Genomic DNA, 13,847 nt, shown 5'->3' on the forward strand with positions numbered 1-13,847 from the left:
TTCGGAAATCGTTCTCAAAATACAAAACATTAATAAAGAAAGGTCAAAAATAAACTTATTTTAAACTTAAAATGTGGCTTATCCCCAGCAAAAATCAGCCGCAACCGGGGGGTATGAAACCTGATGACGTTTCTCTTTTTGAAAATTTCAAGGGAAGAATGAGAACTCACCTTCTATCACTCTATTAAAATTAAAACCTTTACCAAAAGCTCCAGCTAGAAAGGAACCATCTAGATATAATAAAAGAAAGCGTCATACTGCAATATTGACGGATATACCTATAAAAAATTATCTTGAGGAAGAACAAAAAAATACAAAAATTGCCTAAAGAAGAATTTTTTCAAAAAAAAAGAACCAGGTACGAAGATTAAAAACAAAAAAAGATAAAGAAAATTGGTAATTATTGTATTTATTCAGAGGGAGAGACTTTTGGCTTTATTGTATGGATAAATACAAAAATAGTGCTTTAGGGGAAAACTGAATACAATGCACAAATTGCAAAATGTGGGCGCATGAGGCTTGTGCTGACCATCCTCGCAACCATTTTTTTTTGTTTGTGTGAAAGCAATTAATGTTTTTCTTACACTTAGTTATTTTAATGTTTTTGTACATACGTTACAGTTTATATTAATGTATTTAGTTATTTAGATTTATGCTTTCATGATTGTATGTGTTTTTTAAGTCTACTGATAAAGTATTTTTACATTTTAAGTAAAAATGTTTTTTGAATTATTTTTTCTTGCTTCAACCAACCCTAGGTAGTACGTTAACTAACGCCAACCTGGGGCTAGTTGGCGCATACTAAGATATATTTCTAAAAAATATCATTCCTTCAAATGAACGGCTTTAACATTTTTTTTTTTTCACAAATAGAGATAGAAAACTATTCTGGTGTGCAAAAAATTCACGTCAAAATGTGTTGATTTAGAGTTTTAAGCTGCGTTAACATTTAAACGAGTTCGTATTCGATTAGCTGGAATACTATTGCTACCGAGTACTGGAACAGATCTTCGAATTCGAGAACAGTTGACATTTTATTTGAATTTCAACAGTGTGTCGAATTCGATCTACTAAACACCATGCAAGGGTGTTGCAAAACTGCGAAATGGAAGCAACTTTAATGGTTTGTGAAATAATAGGTCTAGAACTTAGAAAACTCATAAAAAAAAACCGTAAAGTCTGGGTACGTGACTGGATCCAAAGACGCGATACATTTGGAGCATCTACTACATTATGTCGTGAATTAAGAACTGAAGATCCAACAATTTTTTTCAGAATGAATGGAAATCAGTTTCAATATTTGCTAGAAAAAGTAGCACCTGCAATTGAAAAAAGTTCCCTTCGACAAAAAAGTATTTCAGCAAGGTTAAAACTGGAAATAGTTTTACGGTTCTTTGCAACTGGTGATAGCTTTGGAAGCTTACACTATATGTTTAGAGTTCCCAAAAGTTCTATAAGTAAATTTTTTACTTAAGTTTTTTGAAGCAATTTATAATGCGTTAGAAAAGTATATTAAAGTAAGTAAATTACACTAAGTACGTATAAAAACGAATATATTTTATTGTTAACAAATATTTAATTCTGCTGTTCGTCAAATAATAGGAATTCATGTAAGCTGGAATCACTTCTAGAAATATCTGAAATGTCGCTTTGATTGTAATTTGAAAGTCTTGATAACGAACTTCCCAATGTTGACGTTTCCAGGTTGATGTACTTTTATTTTTAAGGTGCCTTCTCCATTACTGAAGGCTGGCTATAACTACAGCAAATTGCTCTCTATCTTGAGCTGTTCTTAGTATCGAATGTGTGTCAATGTCTGTCCAGTCTCTTACATTCTTCAACCAGGAGCATTTTCTTCTTCCTGGACCTCTTCTTCCTTCCACTTTCCCTTCCATTATAAGTCGTAGGAAGTTGTATTTTTCTCCTCTGTAAATATGTCCTAGATAACTCGTTTTTCTGTTTTTTACAATATTTAGGAGTTCTCTCTCAGTACCCATTCTTCTTAGCACCTCGTTGTTGGTCACGTGCTCTGTCCAAGAGATCATCAGCAATCTTCGAAAAACCCCACATCTCAAAGGCTTCTATACGCCTCATACTTGTAATTCCGAGAGTTCATGTTTCAACTCAGTATAGCAATATGGAATAAATAATTTTTTAAATGCAAACCGAGGTCACTGGACATCTCATTTCAAAAGTCTACTAATGGCCTTTGGAATGATGCAATTATTTAAATATTTATTCCTACAGGATTAAAGAATATTAAGTATAGTATTATTATATAAGTTAATTATGTTAATAAACCAACAGGTTTGGTTAACCCTGTAAAAATAAATATTCAAATAATTGCATCGTTGCAAAAGCAATTGGAAGACCTTTCAAATGAGGTGTCCCATGACCTCAATTCGAATTTTAAAAAGTCGTCGATTACGTCAATACGCCAACACTGATTATGTATTATCTAACACATTTATAGCAATTGATGGCTATTTAAAATTAAAATTAACGTGCTTTAAGATTTTTTTGTATTTGAAAGAATTAATTTACTCCATAGATTTGCATCATACTATATTTTCAATTAGATTAAAATTTCAAAGTTAAAGACATACTCCTTGGAAAATTTATTTATTTCTATAATTAGTTTTATATAAAATATTTCAATGAATCCTTATATTTATTTCCATGGCGTTTTAAAGGTGATTTTATCTTGTCCTGGTAGAAATAGGTTTTAAATTGAAATCGCTCTTCCTTTAAGTACTCTACATCCAACTCCCACTTTATCATAGGCTTTATAATTATCCCATACACAAACATTTTTGTACAAAGTTTCTGGTTTAACATTAATTAATTTATCGCTCCCCCTCTCACCTACAGCAGTTTCCTTGCTATGTGGGGTTTAGCTATGTATTAGTTGAGTCTAGAATAATTACTGCCTTAGTGAAGTCTATTGATTAGTGAGCCATAAATAATGTGTTTTCTTAGATCCTACCCTTTCTAATTGGTTCATGCGTTATTTAAAATTAATTTGATTTATTTTAAATATTCTTCTTCTTCAAGTTCCGCTCCTATCGGAGAGTGGAAATCATTCTGGCAATTATAATTTTGTTGGTTACGCGCCTGAATAGTTCAATTGAACTACATCCAAACCATTCACGGAGATTGCGTAGCCACGAGATTTTACGTCTACCTACGATTCTTCTGCCTTTGATTCTACCCTGCATTATATTCCTTAGTAGTTCGTATTTTTCACCTCTCATAATCTGCCCCAAGTATTCCAATTTCCTGATTTTTATGGAATTTAAAACTTCGCATTGATTTCCTAGTTGTTCGAGAACTTGTTAGTTTGTTTTGCGATCCATCCATGATATTTTCAAAATACGTCGGTAACACCACATTTCGAATGCTTCTAGGTTTTTAATGTTGGATTTTTAACTGTCCAAGCTTCAACCCCATACAAAAGGGTAGAGAAAATATAACATTGAAGCATTCTTATTCGGAGCGATATATTGATATTGCGATTACAAAAAAGTTTTCTCATTCTATTAAAAGTTGACCGTGCAATTTCAATGCGGCATCTTATTTCTTTTGTCTGATCAGTATCTTCTGTGATCCATGCTCCAAGGTATTTGTACGAAGATATTTGGTCAATTTTTGTATTATCTAGTACTAGCTTAACTTTGATGTTGTGTGCTTTTGTAAATACCATGAACTTGGTTTTCTTTAAATTTATTTTTAGTCCATAATCGTTGCAATATATATTTAGTTGTTCAGCAAGGTGTTGCAGGTCTTCTAGTGTTCCTGCCAGAAGAACGGTGTCGTCAGCATATCTAATGTTATTAAGTGGCTCACCGTTTATTATAAGGCCCTCACTGATCTCGGCAAGCGCTAATTCTGAGATGGCTTCACTGTATAAATTGAATAACAAGGGTGATAAAATACACCCTTGGCGGACCCCACGGCGAATCTGGATATCCTCGGTCAGTTCATTTTCAACTTTCACTTTTGCTGTTTGGTTCCAATAGAGGTTACATATGATTCTAATGTCTCTACTGTCTATCTTTTTATTTAATAAAATTTCTTTAAGCCGATTATGCTGCACTCTGTCAAATGCCTTCTCAAAATCAATGAAACAGGCATATACTTCCTGATTTATATCTAAGCATCTCTGCGAAAGAACACTTACTGCAAACAGTGCATCTCGTGTTCCCAGTCCTTTCCTAAATCCCATTTGTGTATTACTTATGCCTTAGTACTTATGCCTTAAGGCATAAGTAATTTTAAATATTGTAAATATATTATTATAAATATGAAAATTCGGTAAAATCAATATGATCTTTAAGCCAGGAAAAGAGTCCAATGGAGTAACATATTATTAACCCATCAGCCTACTCCCAACCACAAGCAAAGTTTTTGAAATATTGCTGCTACAAAGGAAATACACAGATTATATATTCATAATATTACAACCAAAACATCAGTTTAGTTTTCGAAAAAATCGCTACACTACTCAACAGGTTCATCGAATGGTAAATAAAATATCAAAAAGTCTTAAGAAAACAAATACTGCAACGCTATAGTCCTAGAGATCTCACAAGTATTTGACAAAGTCTGGCACAGAGGTCCGCTTTATAGAGTAGAAAAGCACTATCCACTAATTATTTCCTTTTACTTAAATACTACATATCAAATAGATATTTCTCTGTAAAATTCAATGACCAATAATCCAATATCTGTCCTATCAATTCCGGAGTCCCGAAGGTAATATTCCCAGACTGCTGCTTTTCTCACTCTACACAGCCAATATACTAGAGACTAATAATACTACAATCGGTTCCTTTGCTGATGACGTAGCAATACTAGCTATATATAAAGATCCCACACAAGGCTTACAAAACCTGCAAAATCACCTGGACATACTAATTGATTGCTACAGAAAATGGCAAACAAAAGTAAACAAAACAAAATCAACTCAAATAACCTTTACCAACATGAAATAATTGAAACAAAGCAGTTGGTAAGAAGAACAAAAATGAACACTGGGAACAGTTTACAAAAAGGATGTAAAGCGATTTCTACGGTACACAAAAACAAATATGGAGATTACTAAGAAACCAACGTAAAGAAATGGCAGAATTGAACGAATACACTAACATACCAGCAAACGAATGGGAAAGGTAGCTGACGTAACTGTTTAAAGGAAAGGAAAATAATAATCAACACAATAACGTACCTGAATTAAGGTAAAAAAGAAAAAAATAATATGCCAAAAAATAGAACTTTTTAATATAAAAGAAAAAAAATATTAAGCGAAGAAAGGCGCATATGCAAACGATAGAACAATATATTGACATAAAATAAAGGATCATTGAACATAAAAGACCAGAGAGACAAGTCACGCTACCAAGAGAACTCGAGGAATAGGTATGATCCGTATATGGCATAGTGTTTACTAACAAACTGTGGTGCGACTATATATACTAGAAAATAAATAAAGAAATTATCATCATTCAATCTTCGCCTGTCCACTGCTGGACATAGATCTCCTTCATGATTTTCTATCTGATCCGATCTTATGCCTTTTGCATCAAATTCCTATGGCAGCGTGTTAGATCGTCAGTCCAACTTGTTGGTGGATGACCTCTGCTTCGGTAGGCATTATTTCTTGGTCTCCATTCCACTATCCACTTTGTGCATCTGTTGTCTGTCATTTGAACAGGTGACCTGCCCAGTACGGCTTCAGTGTTGCTCTTTACTACATCGGCCACTCCTGATCTTCATCGTAGCTGGTGGTCTAGGATCTTGTCTCGCAGTGAAACGCTTAACATAGCACGTTCCATAGCCGTTTGAGCCACACAGAGTTTTTCACTGTTCTCCTTGTCATAGTCAACGTTTTCGCTCCGTAATTCACAACACTGGCATAACACACTGATTTTAAGACATATTGGTAAGTCTTGACTATGACTCTAATGCAAGAAATTGGAATTGACAACAAAGATCTTAGAATTATCAGAAACATTTACTACAATCAAACGGCCAAAATCAAAATAGAAGACCAGTTAACTGATAAAATTGCAATAGAACGTGGAGTACGACAGGGCTGTATTTTGTCTCCATTGTTGTTCAATATTTATTCTGAATGGGCATTTAAGGAAGCTTTAGACGGTTGTGCGAAAGGAATACTAATAAACGGTGAATGGTTGAATAACATTAGATATGCAGATGACACTATAGTTTTTGCCGATAATCTAAATGACTTACAGATATTAACAAATCGCATAACAGAAGTCAGCAACAGATACGGACTAGCTCTTAACATAAAGAAAACCAAATTTATGACAATTAGTAAAAAACCAATACTAAACGCTCAACTTACAATCAACCAACAGAATATCGAAAGAGTCGAGCAATATACATATCTAGGCACCAATTTAAATAGCCAATGGGACCACCCAACAGAAATTAAACAGCGAATAATAAAAGCAAAAGCAGCATTCGTTAGAATGAGAACTATTTTCAACAGTCGAGACATATCATTAAAAACAAAATGCCGTCTATTGAACTGCTACATATTCACAGTTCTGCTCTACGGAATGGAAGCATGGACACTGACTGTTGCATCTATGAATCGGCTCGAAGCTTTCGAAATGTGGTGTTATAGGCGCATCTTACGTATATCCTGGGTTGACAGAGTTACTAATGTGGAGGTCCTGCGTAGAATGGGGAAAGAATGTGAAATTCTCATGACCGTCAAAACTAAAAAGTTGGAATATCTAGGTCATGTAATGAGAAATCAAGAACGTTACGGCCTTCTCCAGCTGATTCTCCAAGGGAAAGTAAATGGTAAGAGAGGACCGGGAAGAAGACGCATTTCCTGGCTTCAAAATTTGCGAAAGTGGTATAACACGACTACCACTGAACTGTTCCGCGCTGCAATAAGCAAAGTGAAGATAGCCGTGATGATCGCCAACGTCCGGAACGGATAGGCACTTTAAGAAGAAGAAGAAGAAGAAGATTGGTAAGTCGGACAATTTGAAAATATGGTTCAACTTAGCGAAGTGGTTGCCCAAGTCAGTCATATATGACGAAGAAGCTCAACGGTTTGTTTTTTTTTCCTATGCGAATCTCGTGACCTAGATATTTATAGGCCCTTACCTGGTTTATGCATCTTATTCCTACGCATATATCTTCGATAACTACAAGATTTGCCATTATCTGGGTTTTAGATATATTCAATTTTTAACCTACTTCCAGCGAGCTGGCGAGCAGCGAGGATAGAGCTGGTTTAAAAGTTATTTGGTCTCATCTACCCTATCAGCTATTAGCACACCATCTGCAAACGTCAGGTACCTAAGCTTTTCTCGAATTATTTTTATGCCCTAGTCAGTCAGTGTTGCCCTTTTATCTTTTTGTTCTTTTATGTATATATTCCAAAAAGGAAAGAGAGTGTAAAATGGCAAAAATCTATGGCAACTGAACTGAAAGCACATGAGAAGCTTAAAACATGGGTGACTGCGTAGTTGTGGAAACAAGAAAGGAAATATACACAAAGTGGGTCTTTAAAACTAAAGATAATGAATTAAAAAAAGCTGGAATAGTAGCAAGAAGCTTCCAACAAGAATATTATATAAATATTTGCGTGCGTATTGCAACAGTGTCAACTGTCCGAATGATAATATCTCAAATCTCAACTCTACTAGGCACCAGAATGTTTGAAAACAGGAAAAGTACTAACATAAACTGATAAGAACACCCTATATAGGCTAAAAGAGTTTTCTTAATGTTGGAATGTCGCTCAGTTTTGCCTTTTTACCATTTTACCCTTTTACGTATATAATCAAGCAAGGAAAGAAAGTATAGAACGGCAAAGAGCTATAGCAACTGAACTAAAAGTACATAAGAAGCTAAAAGATGGGTGACTGCGTAAATACGAAAACAAAACAAAAATATACACAAAGTGGGTCTTTAAAACGAAAGAAAATGGATTGAAAAAAGCAGGAATAGTGGCAAGAGGCTTTCAAAAAGAATATTATGGAAATGTTTACGCGCTTATTGCAACAGTGTCAATTGTTAGAAAGATAATATCTTAAATCTTAACTCTACAACTAGGTACCATTAGGCTTGGAAACTAACTGGAGAAAGACTAACAACATAAACTGATAAGAACACATTATATAGGCTTAAAGAGTTTCCTTAATGTTGGAATGAAAATTAGACAATTATAAAAAGGAAACCAATGTCAAGAGATCTCGTAATGATTTTTAAGTGTATACGTGTACTATAGTGTATTTTAATTACAGGTGTGATCAAAGACGTAAAAAACAATAGAGATGATGATTTGACTCAATTATTTTGAGCTGTACTGTGGATAAACGACAAGCAACTTAACATCTTTAAAGCGAACAGTAACGCTGTCTGATTTCTTATATACGTTCCAAAAATAATGTAATATGGGAGGTATTTTTTACAAGAAAACAAAATTTTGACTTGTCACCATTTTTTGGATCACTCTGTATACAAAAAAAAATATTTGCGATACTATTTTAGCTACAAAATCCGCAAAGCTTTAACAAAGTTTGAATCAGTTCATAATTTAATCAATATTTTTCTTTCAGTTTGAAAATTAATATCTTTTTATTTCAATTGAAGTGTTTACAATTAAAAAAGTAAAATATGTAATAAGATTAAAATATGTTTTTTACATATTTTTTAAGATACCCAATCTTATAATCAGAGATTGTAATTTAATTTATATTTTATTTAAAACTCATTTAGAAATGTCAGTTGCATTTATCTATGAAACAACTGAATAGAAATTTTAAGTCTCAAAGTTCACCACTTTGACTGTCGCCGAGGCAGAAGCAAAAGTTGCAGCAAATTACAGTTTCCGCAAACTAATGCTCATCTTACCAACCGTCGACTAACGACAACTCAGAAACTTCCTGATAAAATTAAAGTCCTAGAGCACCCACGAACATAGATCATGTTCCGAGTATCATAATTAATCACGGACTGTACTTATCTCGTAATGTTTGGAATACACGACTTCAGATACAAACTACCGTTTGCCCGTTTTCCAAACTCAAACTGCTATTGAGAAGGGTCCTCGTCCTCAAAAGGGCCATCACACACATATCAGGGATACTTGCACATTCGGTACATGTAGGGTTTCCTTTCAGTTCTGTTTACATTGTTTGGTAAATTGAAATCTTAACTCTGTGTGAACTGAATCTACAGGGTTTACTAGATTATTAACCCTTACAATTTGTTTTAGTCTTTTTAATCTTTAAGGGCAATTAAATTCTGAAATTTCAGACATCCGGTATTTTATTTATTTGATGTCACTTATACTATATCGTATAGTAAAGTATTTAAATATATAGTAGTATGGCAGATAGTGCTGTAGGCACTAAATTCTAAGAAATGATAATTTTTGAGATAATTAGTTTTAATTAACGTTTTGCCAGGTTGTGATTGTAGATCATTTATCAACTTCTGTATTAATAATTCACATACAGAAAAATAGTCATATAGAATAAGGGACTTGTTAAAGTATCTCATAAATTATGACAATGCTGGTCAATGCTGGTGGAAAAAAAATAAAAAGAGAAGACACTGGATTGATTTGGGGGAGGCCTATGTCCAAAGTTGGATTACTAAAGGCTGAAGAAGAAGAAGAAGAAGAAAAAGGGGGGTTGACCTAACACTCCGTAGGGTCTTGTTTACGTTGTTAAATGAATTTTAAAAATTTATATGTATTAAAAAAACTTTATGTTTTGTATGCATTTGAAACATAAGTATCTCTCTCTCTCTCTTCAATCCTGACCCCCCAGAGGGAAAGTAGTGGTCATCGTGATGTCGTGTTTTGTCTGTCTCTCATTTATTCTGTATCATTTATTATCTTATACCTGATTTGCAAACAGCGGCTAATTATTGTCGCTCAGGAATTGAGGATAATACTGCAAGCTGACTAAAAAATACTTTGTCTTGTAATGTAATGAGCCTTGGCAAATATTTTACCGATAAGCATTTTGAAATAAATGGTATTTAAGCTAAAGCATATTTAAATACTCCAGTCATCAGAAACGAAAATGCCACTGGACCTCTAAAAATCATACGAACAAGCTGAATTTTTGCAGAGAATATCAATGCTGGGACCAAAAAAGTGTACCACTTTTACCTCCTGGCTTCCCCTTAATACGTCAAGTCGTAGGAAGAGAAAACGGAAAAAATCGATTTATTAAAAATCTGTACGCTATAAAAAAAAGTGTTTTAAATAAAAAATGTAGCTGAGATAATTTTTAACAAAAATGTTTATTAGTATAGTTTATTAGTAGTACTTGTATAGAATGAACAGTTCTCTCAGAAACCACGCTTGTGTACAGGACTGCCATAAAATTTAATTAAATAATTTTACCCGAAACACATTTTAAAAGCAATATTCACTTTGAGATTCATACGATAATCTAGCACTTTCCGGCTGTAAATTTTTTAGAAATTTTTGAAAAGCTATCGAACTGCCAACTATTTTTCTCGGAATCCTTATATCACTTAAAGATTCCTGCGAAAAATACTCATCTGATTTACTCTCTCCTTTATCCCTTAAATTATCAATTAGTCGTACTTTCTCGCTAACTTTATTAGCAATGGTCTGAATCACGCTAACTTGTGAATTTACATCGACAGGAAGAAATGGTGGCCTGAAACTAACTACATCTCCTGCTCGTTCAGAAAAATACCGTAGTCTTGGGGTCATATATGGAAAAAAGTAATCATAAGCTTTCATGTCGTCGTCCGGTATTACTTTGGACTCCGTAATATTTAAATTCAGGTCGGAGCCTCCTTGATCTCCTCCTTGCAAATATATATAGTCGGATTTTTGATTATTAAAGTTTTTTTTTCCAGTTTTTTATAACTTTTTATAACAGTTAATTTTTACTTGAATATTTTTCATATTCAATTCTGCTAACGACAAAGGTTGTTCAGTCCTTTGATTATTTTGCTGCACATCAATCTTATCACATTTACCCTTTATTTCTATACTTTGATCATTACCATTATTCGTGTCCCTTTCTGGCATATTGACATGGTTATCTTCACAAAAGGTAAACTCGGCTGGAAGGATGATACGCTCTTGCAGTTTCTCGTATTCTCCTTGTAAAACTTTTAATTTATTTTCTAGGATAGCCTTGTCTGGGGTTACTTGTTCTAGTTTCTGTTTCAGTTTTTTATAACTTGATGGCAGCTTCTAATTTTTTAAATATCATACTCTTTTTTTGTACAAGTTTTTCTAGTTGTTGCTTGGCTACCCTATTTTCCTTTTGAATCATTGTCAATTGTCTTACTAGCTCTGTCTTGTCCTTATTAATATTATCAATTTTTCTTGAAAGCTTTCATTGTTCTTATTAGAATTTGGTCTGCAAACTTATTATTTCTGCTCGTAGTTTGCTAACTCGTAGTGTGTCCATCAGCAATTGATAAGGATCCTCATTGGTAGGAATACACATTAAACTGTTTTTACAAAGTGTATTACATTTGGGAGAACTTTTTGTGGTAATGGCTGATATACTACTGCGAGTCCTCTCGCTGAAAAAGTTGGGACAGCTGTTGTCGCATTTAAGAGCCAGTCTTTTCTTTATATCTAACCTTTGAAGGGTTGTTAGCGGTAAGGCTTTTATTTTTATGGGAATTTTACTGTGTAGGGAGCTCGTTCTGCTGATACTACCTGTAGAGTAGACGCAAGTATCGAGTCGTAAATTTGACCAGAAGTTCGGGACAGAACTTAAAAAGAAGTAGATGGAAGAGGAATAGAATTGGAAGTAGACGGAACAGGAATAAAAACGGAAGTAGACGGAACAGGAATAGAAACGGAACTAGACGGGGTAGATCAATATTCAGCTGGGATTAAAGTCAAACAATTGGAAGTTGGGTCACCAGGAGCGCTAGATGAGGTAGATTTACCAGTCATTGTTGTCTTCGGTCGATATGTGACATACGATTGCAGATATTCTTTTTCTGTAAAAAATATTGGTGTTAACTGGCCACAAACCTGTAACCTAAAAACTTTTAACAATATTTTTTGTGTGAATGCTTGTAGATAAGCTTTTAATGCAATTCCTTTAACGTCATAAATACTTATTGGTTTACCAAGATTACTTAACATCCAGTCTTCTGCAGTTTTGTGGTAAAAAGTTTTATATGGACCAAAAACCCCTCGGTCCAAGGACTGCATTTTATGCGAGTTGGTAATAAAATTACACTGGAATTTTTGGCTTTATCAATTATGTCTATTAAAATATGTGTATCATAATTATCCATGATAATCAGTATCGGCTTTTTCTGGGTAGATTTAGTATAAGACATTAAGTGTTTCAAAAATTGCAGAAAAATCTTTGCTGTCGACCATCCTGAAGGATTTGCTGCTCCAATGCATCTAGTTGGACCTCCATTTGTCATGTGGTCTTTATAGTCTACACGAGGAAATACAAATAATGGTGGGATAGTTTGACCTGCTGCATTTATGCAAGCTATCATTTTAACATTAATTCCCCTTTCTGATGAGGTTAAACTCCCAAGTTGTTTAATAGCCTTAGGCGCTAATATTTTAAATGGTTTGTGTACTGTAAAATTTGAAGTTTTATCCAAGTTATATATACGTTCAGATTAATACGTCTTCATAACATCAGTATAATTATATAAAAATTGCTCAATATTGTTCTTATTAAAATTAGTGGCTCTAGCTAAACTGGTCGCCTCCGGTATCCTTAGAGATAACGCAGGTTATCTCCTTCTATATTGAATAAGTAATAATAATAATAATCTCCTATATTGAATAATAAGTGCGAATAAGAAGTTTTGACAATTTATCGTAATAAGGATAAAACCCGTTGAAAAATTTAAAATTTTATATTACTTAATGCAGTTTAGTATTTCTACTCATTTTGTGATTTGGTGGGTCAAATACACTCTTAGGAAATCATAGTGATAATAGCCCATCAACTGTATAATCTGGCAAGAAGACTTAATAAAATATTAAGGCGCAATAGAGAATATGAACTCTCCCTCAACATCAAAAATAATGCTATAAAGCAAATTATTCAACAAATGATGTTGTGGGTGGAATATGTTATACATGGTGAACAAAACGTTAGCAAAACAAAAAGAAATTTATAGAAAAAAGAAAAAAAATTACAATTTTTAGAGCATATAATGCATGTGGAAAAATACAGCATTCTGTGGCTAATAATCCAAAGGAAAATATAGGAAAGAAAAAGTGTAAAAAGAGACGAATATGTTTGTTGAAAAACCTCTAAGAGAATGGTATGGTTACCTTACAAAATTAGAGCAAATGCTTCGAACAATAGACTAATCATGATGATTACCAACCTCAGTAGTGGAGATTCCACTTCAAAACGAAGAAAATTTTTTGGTTCAGAAAATATTTGATGGAGCAAACTTTAGATGGGATCATTATAAAAAGCTTAAAAGTAACTTAAATTTTACAACTAATAATTTTCCGATAAATTCCATTTTACAAACAGTAATTTTCTTATTTAATAGTTTAGATTAGGAAAAAGTATTGTTAAAATAGCGTGAATTCGCTAAATATTCCAAAATCCTGGATTAAACCAAAGTAAACTTTCTATGTCGTCTAGCGACAAATGTACTTCTTGGAGCAAAACTAATGTATATGCAGTTTAGTTAAATTTATGTAAATGTATTTAAAACTAATCTTTATTTATTTTGCTTCCTTTATTTTTAGGGCTGACTGTTCCCACGCAGACCTCCCTGGTAAAAAACCGGAACATGGAGGACTAACTAACTTCGGAAAGGTAAATTTTTATATTTTTTCG

At 33.5% G+C, this 13,847-nt stretch overlaps 1 protein-coding gene across 1 annotated transcript in view; it reads left to right on the forward strand.

The window, feature by feature from the left end:
- Positions 1-13,847, forward strand: part of LOC140436080 (uncharacterized) — a 1,443,853-nt gene that overhangs the window by 1,344,742 nt on the left and 85,264 nt on the right. The window contains exon 11 of the mRNA XM_072524787.1: positions 13,757-13,826. Coding sequence (XP_072380888.1) covers positions 13,757-13,826 — 70 coding nt within the window. The remainder of the gene's footprint in view (positions 1-13,756; positions 13,827-13,847) is intronic.

Source organism: Diabrotica undecimpunctata, chromosome 3, assembly GCF_040954645.1.
Source record: "Diabrotica undecimpunctata isolate CICGRU chromosome 3, icDiaUnde3, whole genome shotgun sequence".
Classification (NCBI taxonomy): domain Eukaryota; kingdom Metazoa; phylum Arthropoda; class Insecta; order Coleoptera; family Chrysomelidae; genus Diabrotica; species Diabrotica undecimpunctata.